The 15,086-nt window shown below is 33.5% G+C and overlaps 2 protein-coding genes across 4 annotated transcripts; one reads left to right on the forward strand and one right to left on the reverse strand.

Annotated features, from left to right (window-relative positions):
* Positions 1–7: 7 nt before the first annotated feature.
* LOC140044637 (mitochondrial translation release factor in rescue-like) lies at positions 8–1,977 on the forward strand. 3 transcript variants are annotated; one of them, XM_072089234.1, is made up of 3 exons: positions 8–91; positions 349–798; positions 1,463–1,977. In XM_072089234.1, exons 2-3 carry the CDS (start codon positions 394–396, stop codon positions 1,694–1,696), a joined length of 639 nt encoding a protein of 212 aa, XP_071945335.1. In that variant the 5' UTR covers positions 8–91; positions 349–393; the 3' UTR covers positions 1,697–1,977. The 3 variants fall into 3 exon arrangements, with proteins under 3 accessions (XP_071945335.1, XP_071945334.1, XP_071945336.1); XM_072089233.1 differs by having other exon boundaries at positions 29–161; XM_072089235.1 differs by having other exon boundaries at positions 29–161; positions 363–798.
* Positions 1,943–15,068, reverse strand: LOC140044636 (Na(+)/citrate cotransporter-like). The gene is made up of 13 exons (XM_072089232.1): positions 14,885–15,068; positions 11,911–12,176; positions 11,149–11,275; positions 10,277–10,407; positions 9,414–9,644; positions 8,392–8,511; positions 7,857–7,970; positions 7,334–7,450; positions 6,587–6,684; positions 5,924–6,042; positions 5,384–5,545; positions 4,302–4,439; positions 1,943–3,701 (listed from the first exon to the last, which is right to left on the reverse strand). Exons 1-13 carry the CDS (start codon positions 14,990–14,992, stop codon positions 3,495–3,497), a joined length of 1,938 nt encoding a protein of 645 aa, XP_071945333.1. The 5' UTR covers positions 14,993–15,068; the 3' UTR covers positions 1,943–3,494.
* Positions 15,069–15,086: the final 18 nt, after the last annotated feature.

Raw genomic sequence — 15,086 nt, forward strand, 5'->3', positions numbered from 1 at the left:
CAGATACAGTGGTTGGTAGAGTGTGTGAGAGACAGTCAACACTCTTACTCCTCACACTTTCATGTTTTGTTGTAATAATCAGTTATAAATGGTAATGTATTGAAATCAGAATGAAGACATTGCTGGCAAAGATATACTGCATGAAATATTTCAATATGCAAGTAGGCCTAATTTAATAATAAAACAATATTATTATAAATAAGTAGTAAACTAAACTTAAAAAGAGGCCAGCTTGATTGAGCTACAGTCAGTAGAGGTTGTACGTTCAATGACAAAAAATGCCTATATTATTATAATACCTTATCTGTTATATAGAAGAGGCTTTACTATAATAACAGATTTACGTAGACTTGATCTTTCAGAAACCATCTCTAGAAAATCAGGAAAATCGAAATGATGAAGTTTATATACAAAACCAACTTTGCACAACTGTTAAATACTGTCAAACTTACTGGTACTTTTTCCAAAAACCAATTTCAGAATTTGCAACCATGCAAAACCTTATGTTTGTGTAAGCAAGAATTCACTTCATTCTTTGAAAAAAGACCAGTTTCAGTTGGGCTATGTTTTCAAAAACGATTACAGAATTTAACTTGTATACAAACCTGGAGATGGACTTCACTTGCTTTTAAATCATCCATGCAGAACAGACAACGAAGAAAAATAGAATATCCAGAATTAAACGAAGAGGATTTACAGGAAGAGTTTGTAAAAGGAAGTGGACCTGGTGGCCAGTCCACAAACAAAACTAATAATTGTGTCGTTCTTAAGCATAAACCAACAGGAATAGTAGTTAAGGTACCATACTAATTGTTAATCCTATTTGAAGCATGCGCTGAGACCCAAAATTCTGGAAAGAATTCACTAGTCTGCAGTGGATGTCATACTCCCCACACTAAAAATTTTAATATAGACTTATACCGAATTCAACACAATAACTTTATATTGAAGACAATTCTCATAAAAATATAGTAGAGAACCCCTCCTTTCTTGGTTCCTTCTAGGAATGCAAAAATGTGAGTAGTTTGACCAATCGCAACATAATGAATCATCTAAACTGTTGCTTCTGATTGGTCAACTTGCATTACATGTACGCCATCATGTTGCATCCAAATGGAACTAAGCTTCAGGACACCTCTATAAGGCCAATTTACACAGACGAGTGATAACAGTTGTGCTTGTCGCATGTACAATCTGTATCTATCCTGACCGGGTGTCCGCCCGTCCGCTCCGCGTTTTGTGTAAAATAAGAAATAAACACAGATTCTATATTTCTATTTTCCGCTTACCATTACCGCTGTGTAAATTGGCCTTTATGGGAACACCCATGAATCAAAAGTGAAGAAATGGGTTTTAAAACACTATGACACATTTGGTTACATCTTGTTTTTCTCTAATAAACACTAATTTTTAACTAAAAAGAAGCTATTTCCACTTATAAAATGAATCTATTATTTTCCAGTGTCATCAGACGCGATCACAGCATGAAAACCAGAAAATCGCAAGGCGCTTACTAAAAGAAAAACTTGACGAGCGTTTAAATGGAGAGAATAGCCAACTGAATCAACTACACATGATGAAAGTTAAAAAACAAAATGAGAAGAAAAGAAGAACAAGGATTAAACTTGAACAATTAAAAGAATTTAAGAAGCAGTTTCAAGAAAGTGATGCATCTGAAATTGAAAATGACAAGTGAAAGACTAATTGATGTTGACTGTTTATGTTTTCATACCATCCAACAGCAGGAAACTCGTCCATAACATAATAGATAAATTATTATTTATCGTGCTCATAAACATTTGAGGCTTTGAGAGCGGAGTAGAGGATGAGAATTAAACCTGTGTTCTCACATAATACAGGAAGTCTCCAGATAAAAACCACCCTTTGGATCCAAGGGGTTAGCAGATTTGAATAGTACCTGTACAAATTAATGAGACAAAAATATTCATAAATAATTTTTAATGTCATACATGCCAACACCCGTTTTGACAATTCCACATTTTAGGTTTGTCTACCGGCCTCGTCATTGTGCTCCTTGTTTTCTCTATTTTTTCTCCTGAATTACAAAGATAACTGAAATCTGCAGTCTCTATCATACAAACCTCCTGGTTTCCAGAGACCCTATTTCATCATTTTCTTGAATCATTGTACATACTATTATTTTATTTGTGATTTGATGAATAAATGTATTTGTATTTTGCGGTCATAAATTATTGATTGAGGATTGTCTCTCACATAGTTACCACACAGTATCAGTCTGCACTCTCTCACCTCTGCTCGATGATAGAGGGCAGTGTTGAGCGAAAAAACAACGACTTTATCGGAGGTAAATACGGTAAACTTTGCGGTTTAACTTGTTCTGTCTTCAAACACGTTTGGTCTAAAGGTACATCAGATATAATCCTGACAGCTATCAGAGTTACATTGGAGTTTTAATAGATTAAATTGCAATCACAAGCACTTTTGTTGTTGGTTGTAACTCAGATATGATTTTAAAGATTAAAAAAAATATATGATTATCAATTAGCACAAAAGTGTGAAATACAATTCATGGTAATTTCAAATTAAAATTTGCCTATGATTATTAAAAGTGTTATTAAATTATCACTTTTTAATTATAATTATTTATATTTAATGTTAAAGCATAATTCTACTTTATTGAAAGATACGAAAATTATCAAACTAAAAAAATACATGATTAATAAAATATACAATATTATAAAATATATACAGTTAAAAAACTTTTTTAATGCTACCTAAAACTGTCCAAGTCCTATATTTGAGTTTTATAATTATGTGTTTGGTTATACAATAATAATAGTCTATTTTATATAAAACCATAAATTCCTGTCATTTGATTGGACGATTGTAGGTAAAATGGCGTGCAATAGTACGCACTACTGAACGGTATAAGCCTATCTTTTATTGAATCTGATGGCATTCGTTTTGATGAAAGGTTATATTTCATCATTCACCTCATGCCATTATTTGTACCATTACAATCATAACCATTCATTATTTGGACCATTACACTCATAACCATTCATTATTTGTATAATATTATCCATAAGATAAAATGTTGTTACATACATTGTACAAAATTGTAATAAATGTTTGTAATACAAAATCCCTGAAAGTAGACTACACTAAAATGAACCACTTATTTTGACTACCATAAAGTCATAAAAAAGCTGTGATATGCAATCTATGTATGTTTGATCAAGATGAGATCTACAGTATTACAGTCCACTATCCCAATATCAGACACTCATGGGCTGGCCTAAAATGTCTGGTTTTCCAAAAATTCTGGTATTTAAATTTTTCTATTTATTTATTTATTCAATATATCATAATCGCAGCACAAGGCTGGATTAAAAAATTGTGTTTTTAATTGTAAAAAAGAATTTGCACCTCAAGAAAAGTCTGGTTTTGTGAGATTTGATGGTTTTCAGATATTGCAGAGTGCAGACCAAAACGATTGCAACTGTCCTAAATCAGCATACACATGTTCCGTTAGAGGGCGCAGTCATGTACATATGCGCTGTTGACGGAAAAAACGTTGATTCAGTTAGACATGTGCTGCTTTCATCGGCTGCCCACGCTGGAAAGTTTCGCGAATCAAATATCAGGATACCGTAAGTATTCATCATTAAGTTGATAACAATGATTCCGATCACATTCATCATAGCACCAGCTTTGGCCTATTTTTAACATCACAAAAAAGAAATAATTCAAATTTAAACATTTTAGAAATTCTTAAATAGACTCAGTCAATCTTTCAACTTATAAAATTACTCATAAATAACATATTTATTCAAATAAACACCTCAAATAATGTTCTATGGAGGGGGGGGGGGAGGAATTTATTCGATTGAAGCATTTATTCAACATGGGGTGTTTAATCAATATCAACATGGTATTTATTATTTGTATAATCTACCACCTTTCAAAGCCCCGGTATCAATTACTTATAACAATATGAAGTCAGCTGCTTTAACTTGCAATATTTATATAGAACATCATTAGTGGCTCGAATTCTCTGGGATTCCTCGGATTGCTATAAAAGTACAGTCTTAACTTCCCACTTAAAGCCGGCTTTATCAGATAGACGGTCTTACTAAAGCCACCCCTATTAGACCATTGCTATAAAACAGTCTTAGCAAGGTACATATGTGGCGTACACAACCTTTTCAGATTGGCAACCTTATCTTGATTACAGATAAGATTTTCAGCTTTGTAAGTGGCTAGTGTAAAAATGTGTGTGCTTTAAGGCCTTAGTGTAAATACGAAAAAAAACTCACCATATCGGGGATTGTTAGTTGTCCATAAGAAAATGCGATAGCGTTAGGAGGCGTGGCTACTGGGAGCATAAACGCCAATGAACAAGCTAATATTGATGGTATGACAAAATACAATGGGTTTTCACACAGTGCTTCAGCCTGATAAGAAAATACAAATTGTTTTATGGCCTGATAAGAGAGTGAAAAATACACATTACTTTAACGTCAACAAAAGATTGTCACTTGCCGCTATCATTCATTTCCGATATTGTGTCAAAAATAGACATTTTTAATTTAGATGTGAATGCAGCAAAGACATGTATGATCAAAATCATTATCCTGGGCCGTAGCCACCAGCACGGTGGTAAGGTTTCAACCTGACCACTTTTTCACAGAGGCCTTTGACAACCTAGTGGCTTGAACAGAGATTGTACAGTTTTCTTGTGAAAACTGTACCACTTTATTCCTTGCGACTACATTGTTATTTTACAAGGCTGTGTTGACATTATAATTGTTATAATATAACATAACTTTCAGCATTCATGCATTTTGCTGATGTTCATTATACTTATATAAAAAAGTACATTATGTGGTCCAATTTGATAAAATAAAAATGAAATTGTAATCTTCAACATACATGCATGTCACTAGAGCACAGGTAGTGTACTAGTACTATCTTTGAATAGAGTGATCTGATCAGAAAAAATAAGTCTACATGTGATCTCCCTGATCATGTGATTTATACCTGTGTTAGTTATTATAGATTGTTTTGACTTAACATTAAATTTTGAATAAACAATTCCAGTGGAATATTAAAGATGTATTGTCTCCCAAAAAATGAATGTTAATAAAATCAAACTTTAAATAGGCCATTTTGCAGCTTTAATAAAGCTACTTTACTAAAAAGACAAAAGAAACTTTTTTTTTGCTTGAAATTATACTTTTTCAGGTAAATATATTTTTCGATCCAGTTTTTGGTCAATGTAAATAACTATTATGTGACATTAAAATAGCAAATTCAACAACAAATTTGGGGACAATATATTTTTAAGAACAATACTTGCTTTGGGAACCACATAACATCAACTACAAACTTTACTTACGAGTTCTGCCAAGATTGGTGCAAATATGGAAGCTGTTGATACATTACTGGTAAATTCAGTAAACATAGCAATCACCACGGTGATGATCAACAAAAGAGCCCAAGGTGGTATTCCATCTAGAGTTGCAAACTTTTCACCCATCCACGCACTCAAACCTGATTTCTAAATTTAAGAAAAATCAATGATACATAACAAACGATTAACTCTAAATTACAGAAAAACTTCAATATTTTTATATATTTATTTCAAAATATCTCAGTAGTATCTAAAAAGTACAAAATGTCAAAAAGTAATTTAATTATAATTAAAGGTGACTTTGATGAAATTTCAGCTAAACTGCAGCTTGGTGGTTAACGTGCTTGCCTTCCAATTCCGAGATCCAGGGTTCAATCCTGACCTCGTGCCAGGGTTGTAACTCTCACGACTCTTTCATCTCAACTCTCTAATATATTAAATAGTTTATATATCCTGTAATTGCAGAGTTGCTTGCTGTTGGATGATTAAGAAATAAAATAAAACAGTATTCGCTCATATACCTACCTCGCACCCATCAGCTAAGGCAAATCCACCTCCAAGTAGAAGTATAATATTCCAGGCCAACTTCTTTTGTGTGATCTTCCAATCAAGAAGAGCTTTCCTGGGACCAACTGGTGACTCATCTATAGTTAAAGTCACATACATGTTTACATCAAAAAATCAGTTGGGCTAATTACACATACAAACATAAGTTTGTTTACTGAATGTTAGAAAAGGGAATATCTCTCCAGGTATGCTACAATAATGGTTTAAGAATGTTGTTGCAAAGGCCTCGACATTGCAGTGCCAGCCTCATGTTTACGGAATGTAGAATTCCCTCTTTTTATGAATTGTTAAGAATATCAATATATGGCCTGATGTGTAGACTTAATGCAAGCAAAAATATTTTAATCTCAACGATTATAAGCAATGTCTTAGTTAAGTCGAAGATGCTCTCCAGATGGAATGCCATCCTGAGATGAGTAGTAGTAATTTTGTTTATTTTATTTATTTCATTTATATGTAATTTACTTTCTATGGACCAGAGTTTCCGAAATAAAAGATTGAATGAATGAATGAATATGAGTTCTGTTTTTGTTTTCAAAGATTGAAAGAGGCCTAAAAAAAACCAAGAAATCTAAAATCCGGTTAAAGATGGTTTATAGATATTAATGGAGAAGTACAAACCATTATTTTTTCTACAGCAAAGAAAGTTTGGTACATCTGCTGGGAAAACATACAGAAGAAAACATACAAAGATTGCTGCAGTTGCATCAGTCACGTATCTAATTAAGAAAAAAAAATCATGTTTGTAAATATACAGTACAAAGACAGTAGAACAAAGTGTCACTTTTAACCCCTAGGGGTTGGCTGTAGTATATTGTAAAACCTCAAAAAGAAGCCCATGGGCTTCTTCTTTATTTTAAGACTCCTGGGTGGGCTTCTTTTCGATGTGAGTTTTATTTCGAGAAATTATAGTTTATCACTCCTGTTATTGGTAAATTTCTTTTGCTGTTGGTTGGGTTTGGAAATAAAAGAAAAAAAAATAAAAAGTGATAAATTCGTTCGTTTTGGGTTTACTTTTGCAAAACCAAAGAGGGGGCTTCTTTCTGAGATGGGCTTCTTTTCGGTTTTACGGTATACATACTTCCCCTAACAGCAATGTTTTTTTTTATATATATTTGGAAAATTGCCATTGCCTTAAGCAAATTCATTCACTATCCTTTTTAAAAGTTGGTAATCCTGTTTACAAGACAAACATATTCAAGATGAGCTACATGAACAAAGTCTTATTACAAGTCTTTCGGAGTGGAGTTTGTAATTTGTCATTAGAAAAAATCCTGACATGACAGGACTTGAACCGACAACCCTTGAATTGGAAGCCAAGCATCACAACCACCAAGCCACAACTCCACTTATTTATCCTTAACTTACTCAGGTTCAGGAAAAATGGCTGACCATCCACCAAATCCTGGTATGAAGGACGGTTCACGAAATATCCACATTAATACCAGCAACAGAAAGTGACCAAACACTGCACCTTCAGCCCATCTGAATAATAAAATATTGATTTTAAAATTTATGGTTTAAAGCATAGTAAAAACAAAGGATATCAAGAAATGACCTGTCACATTAGAGAATGTAGGCCTATATACTGTATATATAATTATATATAAACTTGGCAAACACTGTAAATCCATATAATTATATTAGATGGGTACAGGAGTCTGTTAGTTAGAAGACTTTTTCCAGGCTTAAGACATTTTAAAGAATAAATAATATATTTTAAAGACAAGTTTTGGCCTAGCCAAACCCGATTTACCGGCTGTTTTTAATGCTAAAATTGATCTGGCCAAATTTCGAAATACATATATATATATATGTTTAAAGTGTCATTTTAATTCAGTGTATAGTTACAAAACATTAACCATGCATATACAGTGCTATTACCCATTACCTAATAGGTCCCAAATCATCGTACTGCTTTCTGAGCACGTCATTGGCCGATTTCTGGTCTTCTCCAGAATTACAATTACAGCGTAAGCACTCACAGCACTCTTTGCCACACCCTCTGAATAAGAAGACATATTTAAATAGAATTTAATTAATATAAGAATGTACAGTATGGTATAAACATACTGTAGATGTCAAGTAAACCAGCACTGAAGTCAACTGATACTATGTATGACGGCCATGTGTCTTCAGAAGAAGATGAGGCTACAAGAATAGTAACACAGTTACAGTAGAACACTTATTCGGGAGACCAACCTAGGTGTCCCATTAATAAGGGTGTCCAATGAATAGGGTTTGGTCATAGTTTTAAAACATATATTTCCCCTTGTTTGTTTCATGGGAAAGTGTATCTTAAAGGGGTGTCCCTTGAATTTTTTTTCAAAGGAAAAGCAGTTTAGCTACCACTTTTATTAGTACATCTTGAAAAAAAATAAGATTTTTGTTATAACAAATAATATTCAAAATACAAAATAGCATACCTGAAGCCAATAAACAGGAATTGTAGCCATAGCCAGGCTAAGATTTCAAGTATAATCATCCCAGGTAAACAGTAGGCCAACCAGCTGGCAAAGGTCACCCCAGCAGCATTACCATACAAGCTGGAAGAATGAAATGATCAACATGGGAATTATTACACCTGTCATATTTAAATATATATTTGAACAATGTTAAGTGTCAAATTGGGATACTGATATCTGAGGTTGCACTAAATTTTAATATCAATATTAACTAAAATAAAAAAGTTAACAATTATCAATACTGAATGTTTGATAATAAGAATATTTGATAATAAATTGTGTGTGTCACTTTAAACAAACAAAACTTTATAGGGCAATTTTTAATTCTGCTTAGGTGTAGTATCTGATACTCATTTACACCTGGATAAAAAACAAAAACACGTATAGAAAATACTAAGATGTTGGTTTTTATTAGGTACCATGGGTACTAAGTAAAACCATGAGCAACTCGCTCCCAACATTTTTAAAGCTCTGTCTACACTATCAAACTAGTCTGACAAAAAAATGTAATGTGCCCAAATATAGTAGTATAATATAGTAATATGACATCATTGTGTCTATATATGGACACATTACATTCATCACATAAAGTTGATAGTGTAGACAGAGCTTTGCTATGGTGCAACAAGCTTTCTTTGGGACTGACATATACATCTGTAGACAAAAATATAAATAACGTTGCTGAGGAGTAGAATGCAATTTTAAAATGCCAATCTTACAGTATAGTAAAGATACAGGAATGGTTTCATAGAAACTAGTTGGTGACAAGAACGCTAGTTGGTCATACCCAGTACCGTTTTGATTTTACGATCATTCGTGAAACCACCTCACAAATTTTGAAAAATAGAAAGCCAAAGATAGAATATTAATATTCAATCATAAGAACACTATTTTAAACGATTTTTAGGCAAAAAAAACTTTTAAAATCCGGAAACTACCACTGAGCTACACCAAATGACTTGATGTTTGCAACTCTTACTCACTCGTCAATGACTGACTGTGCGACAAGATTAGGGCCTGTTCCCGTAAGAGTAGCAGTACCACCGATATTAGCCGCATAAGGTATACACAAAAGTAAGGCTTTACTCAGTGCCTGATCTTCACTACATAAACTTTTAAAATCTATGATGACTGCAGCTGCTTCTTCTTCATCAGATTTTGGTTCTTTTTCATCTTCAATATTTACTTCATCATTGTCATCTTTTTCAGTCAATCTGTTTTAAAAAAGAAACACAATTATTTAAATTTGTTAAAAATTCTACAATTTTCACTATACATTAATATGTATTTTTGGTAAAGGTTAAATAATAACTGTACTATTAGCAATTTAGATTTTTGTATAATTTCTAGTTAAAAATAAAGCTAGCTAATGTTTGCTGGTTTTATTATTTTTTATTTTGTGAATTAGTTACTTTTTTTTTATCTGCCAATATCTGTAAATTCAACTTTTTGTAGAATTTAATTAATTATTTTACCAAGAATTTTTTTCTACAGTCGTTGCTCATTTGCTAGTGAATAAAAAAGGTGTTGTTTCTCTTCATAATTGAATAACACTGTTAAGCTACAGTATGCAAAATAAAATGTATTTGTTTCTACAACCATGCTGTTTCATACAAGGCTCTGGGGTAAGCTTTAAAGCTCTGTCATCAAACTTTATGTAACAAAGAAATCTGATGTGCCCATATATGGATATGTCACTACCATATTTGGGCATATCACTACCATATTTGAGCATATCACACATTTTTTTCAGACTAGTTTGATAGTGTAGACAAAGCTTTAGGCATCTTTATGCCATAGCTTTTCCTGCAAGATCCGGTAGGAATAAGAATGACTGAATTCCTACCGGACATCAACACTGGAAGTAACGACTTCTTCAACATCCTCAGATGTGTCTTCTGTCTGTGTGCCGTTTCCTTTCATCTCGTTTTCTTCACACACCTTATATCCACCATTAGCATATGAATTATTTCTTGCCTAAATTAAACAAATTATTAATTTAAACTATACGGTAAAATACATTTGCTAACAACCAACCACCAAGCAATACAATTGTTTAAGATTCAAGTTTTGAAAGAAATCTAAATTTATGACTAGTCCTACTGTCCATATTGCTTCAATTAAATTGATTTAATACTGCCATCAATAAAATAAAAATACAACAACAGCTATTTTATTATCAATTTATTTCTTAACTTTTTGATTTATTCTTCTGGTGAAGACTCCAGTACTTCTCCAAGAGGGCTTAGTACCAACCGTATGTCCCATCCAATGAGAGTTAAGGATTAACTAAGGATACAAGCAATATGTCACAGACAGGTCTCAAACCAATGCCTCTCACATGCTAGTCCGATATCCCTTACCAGGCCCATAGCCAAAATGCATCAGAGAGGATTTTTTTGACACCAATTATTTTGCAAGCGCAGTGAGCAAATGTCGGGTCGAGTCGGGTCCAGGGGCCGAAGGTGCCTGGAAGTTGGCTCTCAGAGCAATTTCGGTTGTTTTAATCAGCTTACACACAAAAGTCTGATGTGCCCAAATATAGTAATAACATGCTTAAATATGGTATGGTATGACATCATCCTTTTACCGCGCTGCAATGCAACAAAAATAAATGCAGTCAGCAAAACATATATGGCCGCTTAACATTTTTTTTTGTCACATAAAGTTTGATATAGTATAGACTGAGCTTAAGGCCTACAAAAGATCAAACCCTACCTCAGCTCTTTGCTTTAACACTTCACCAAGCACAGCCTGAGCTATTGGCACCATCATGGCAGTAGTAGCCGTATTACTGATCCACATTGAAAGAAAACCAGTACAGATCATGAAACCAAGCATCAACCTAACATGTACAGAATTAAATCATTTATTCCTGCTACTACCAGACTACAATATGTCAGTAAATTACTTATTTGTTCGAGTATTGTTCTGTCTTTACAACATTCATAACAATAGATTTGCTTGTAGAGAGGAGCATGTGTGCAGACACAGTGGTTCTGGGTGGAGAGCTTGCCATGTTGAAGGAAAGTTTCACTGGTTATACTATGCGTCTGATAAGACCACTAATATAGAGTATAAGCTAAGTTGTTTTGTGTTTTAGAAAATTAGAACGTCTCCTTTGAGACACCCAATTCAAGGGAGAACCCCAATTAAGAAGGGGGGGAGGGGGGGGGATAGACATTCCTGTGAGACAGAAATGTGGCAATATTAAGGGGGAATGTTAGGTCCTTTGGTGTTCATAGAGGTTATACTGTAATAAGCACTGAGTACCATTATACTTTACCAAGGCAATCTAACAACAGGAGACTGAGCTCGTCTTGCCAAGGAACATGTTCTTATGTCTGGCTGCGACAAATACCAACGGTATTGTACAGTTTCTGTTAAGGGACATGGAACTGATTGTGTCGCAGCCACAGATAAACACTTTGATCTCCAGAGCTCAGCATCCTGTTATTAGATTGCCTTGACCGTACTTACCATCTTGGTTCTGACCCAACAAATAGTAAGATCCTTAGAGCAATACGTCGATGCAGATTCCAGGTTTCAATGGCTATAGCCATAATCAAACCACCCACAAATAGGAAATTGGTATCTTTGAGGTAATTACGGCAGACATCGTCAGATTCCTGCACCCCTAGCATCGGGAATAAGATGACTGGCAGCAAGGCAGTAACGGCAAGAGGCAGGGCTTCTGTCATCCAGTATCCAGCCATAACGATGACCACAAAGCCTCCTTTAGCTGGCTGTCAAGAATAAAGTTTTTAAACATTCAATTAACTACAGGACCTTTCTTGAGAGACAGATGACAGATTATTAACAAAGTAAATATGATCATTTTTAGTTTAAATCAGTGGCGTCGCTGGCTAAGCCCAGAGGACCAGAGCTTACATGGCCACCGAGCAGTGGTCAGAGAAAAAAAAAGGCATTAAAATATGTCGAAAAAGGCTGAAAACGGTTGAGGCTTCCAGCATTGGTTCCATAAACCAGGGGTAGGCCTCTGCGTTACTCCACTGTATATGACTTGGCATACAGTAGTAGAATCCTAGTATTAGGGAACACTTTCGGGACCCAACAAACTCTTTAATAGTATCCACTGAATATGGGTTGGCTGTAGAGTTAAAACATATATTTCCCCATGTTTGCTTCGCAGGGGTCCAAAAGGAGAGATTTTACTCTATTTGGAATATACAGAGAAATTCACTCCCTTTAGTCCAACAGTGTTTTGATCAGTACAATATTTTGGAAGAATATATGAATGAAGAAAAACAATTGCAACAAATTTATTGAGAAATAAAGATTTAATGGGTTGTTCAGTCATAAAGCACAAATTCACACATAAATTATGTGATAGTTAAATCCTAGATTTCTTCAACTTGTTTCAATTTTGACAACCAATCTTGATGATTTTTATGATGTTCTAAAACAGAGTTCAAAACAAACAATAATTTTATATAGTATGCTATAAAATGTTTAACAGCTACAGCATTTGTTTGTACAAAATTAACCAAATAAGCATTAAGGTCAATTTACACAGACGAGCAATCTGTATCTATCCTGAGCGGAAACCGCCCGTCCACACTGCATTTGTGTAAATGGTCATAAGGGATGATATAGATTCTATACTTCTATTACCATTACCACTTGTCTGTGTGAATGGGCCTTTACAGTACAATTAACTAATTATTATAAGTAGTGCATTGTCAACATTTCAATTTACATAAATTGCAATTTATAAATAATTAAAATTTAAATAAACTGGTTCACAGCATAAGGTTATTTATTGCATTTATTCTTTATAGAATTATTTTTTATAGGGTCTCGATGTTTAAAACTAAACAAAGGCTTTTTTATTTAAATAAATATGTTTATCGCACAGCCTTAATAAATAAAAATTGTTGTTAAATAAATATGATTAGGTCATATAATTGTTGAACTGTTAAACAAGAGATAACCTATCAAGGTTATCTTATATTATTTACCTAAAGTTTATGATTGCTATAGTGTATATAATATGACTATTTATAATATACAATAGGTACATTACAAGATAGGCCTATATTTCCCCCTGAAAAAGCTGTAATTAATTGCAAAAAATAGTAAAATTGACTGAAAGTCAATGAGTTTTTGGATGAATTTACAGTAACCAATTATTTTGTCTTTTTATAAGTGAAAACATAAATGTTAATAATACTAATGCATAATTATTATCATCCTGTATTATTATCATGTATTATTATCATGTATTATTAGACATAGATCTAGCATGAAATATTCTTCTGGTTTGTAATCAAACATGGATGTATATACATTTTTTTTTTCTTATTTTACCATTGAAAAATTATACATTGCATGGCTGTGGAGAATTTTCTTCATTTTCTTTACTTGCTTACGTCTTTTTCATTTCGTTTATTTGACAAACAAACCATATTATAGAAATACACAGAGAGCAGCAGGGACTGCTAAATAAACAAGATTACTATAACTTGATGACATATTGTATTCCTCCCCACCCCCTTTATAATAATAATAATAGTTCGTTCTTATATAGTGCTCTACAAGCAAGCTTCTCTAAGCGCTGAACATTATTACCCCAGTCATTTTTTGGATCAAACACGTATGGAAACATACTCCCATAATGCAGCTAGTAATCAGCGCAAAGTTGTGTCTTGATCTAACCGGGTACCCATTTATACACCTGGGTGGAGAGAGGCAAACGTAAATAAAGTATCTTGCTAAGGATACAAGCAATGCGGCGATAGTTGGATTCGAACCTCGGTCTCACGATCAGTAGTCCAACGTCCAACACCCTGCGCCACACGCCCTTTTTATGCTTTTTTTTAATTTTCAGAGTGTATACATTTGTTTGCATAACTTTCAATTGAACTTTGTACTATAATGATATTCTTTAAGTATGTTATTACTTTGACTATATCTTGTCTTCTTGCATTCACAAAAAATATATTTGAATTTCATTCATTTCAAACTGAACTGTCTCATTGTGAACAAAACAACGCAAAAATGCTGGTATAATAACTTACAATGTAATCAATTATATTACAGTACCTTAGCATAAAGATAGATACTGTACAATGTGTTAGATATTAGATAAAATGAATCAAAATTAACTACAATATTTTAAAGGGTAGTTCCATATATTAAAATATTGTTTATTATAAAATTTAAACTTTTGCAGCAACATTGATAAATCCCTATTTTATTGTTTGACAGCGGAACAACCATAATGGAATAAAGCTCAATTGTTCACCGTTCTAAATTCTTGTCTACACTATCAAACCTTATGTGACAAAGCAAATGCCCACATATGGACACAATGACGTCATCTCACTAGCATATTTGGGCATTTGATAGTGTAGACAGAGCTTAAGACAACTTTTTTTGTAAGTTTTTTTCCGAAATTGAACTAAATAAGAACAAACAAAGCCATACTTACCCCATTTTGGTAAACAATTGGTAATATTCCTGCTATCAATGGTAGGAATATTATAACTATTGTTTGTCTAAACGCCCAAATCTCCTTCAATATACTTTTTCCAGCCATGACTAGTGTGGAACAGGCGTTTCTCCTGAACTGACTTCGTCCAGGGGCTGCATACTCCGTCACCACGGTGATGTCAGGTCCTTGAGTGCTTGAT

This window comes from Antedon mediterranea, chromosome 3, assembly GCF_964355755.1.
Source record: "Antedon mediterranea chromosome 3, ecAntMedi1.1, whole genome shotgun sequence".
NCBI classification, from domain to species: domain Eukaryota; kingdom Metazoa; phylum Echinodermata; class Crinoidea; order Comatulida; family Antedonidae; genus Antedon; species Antedon mediterranea.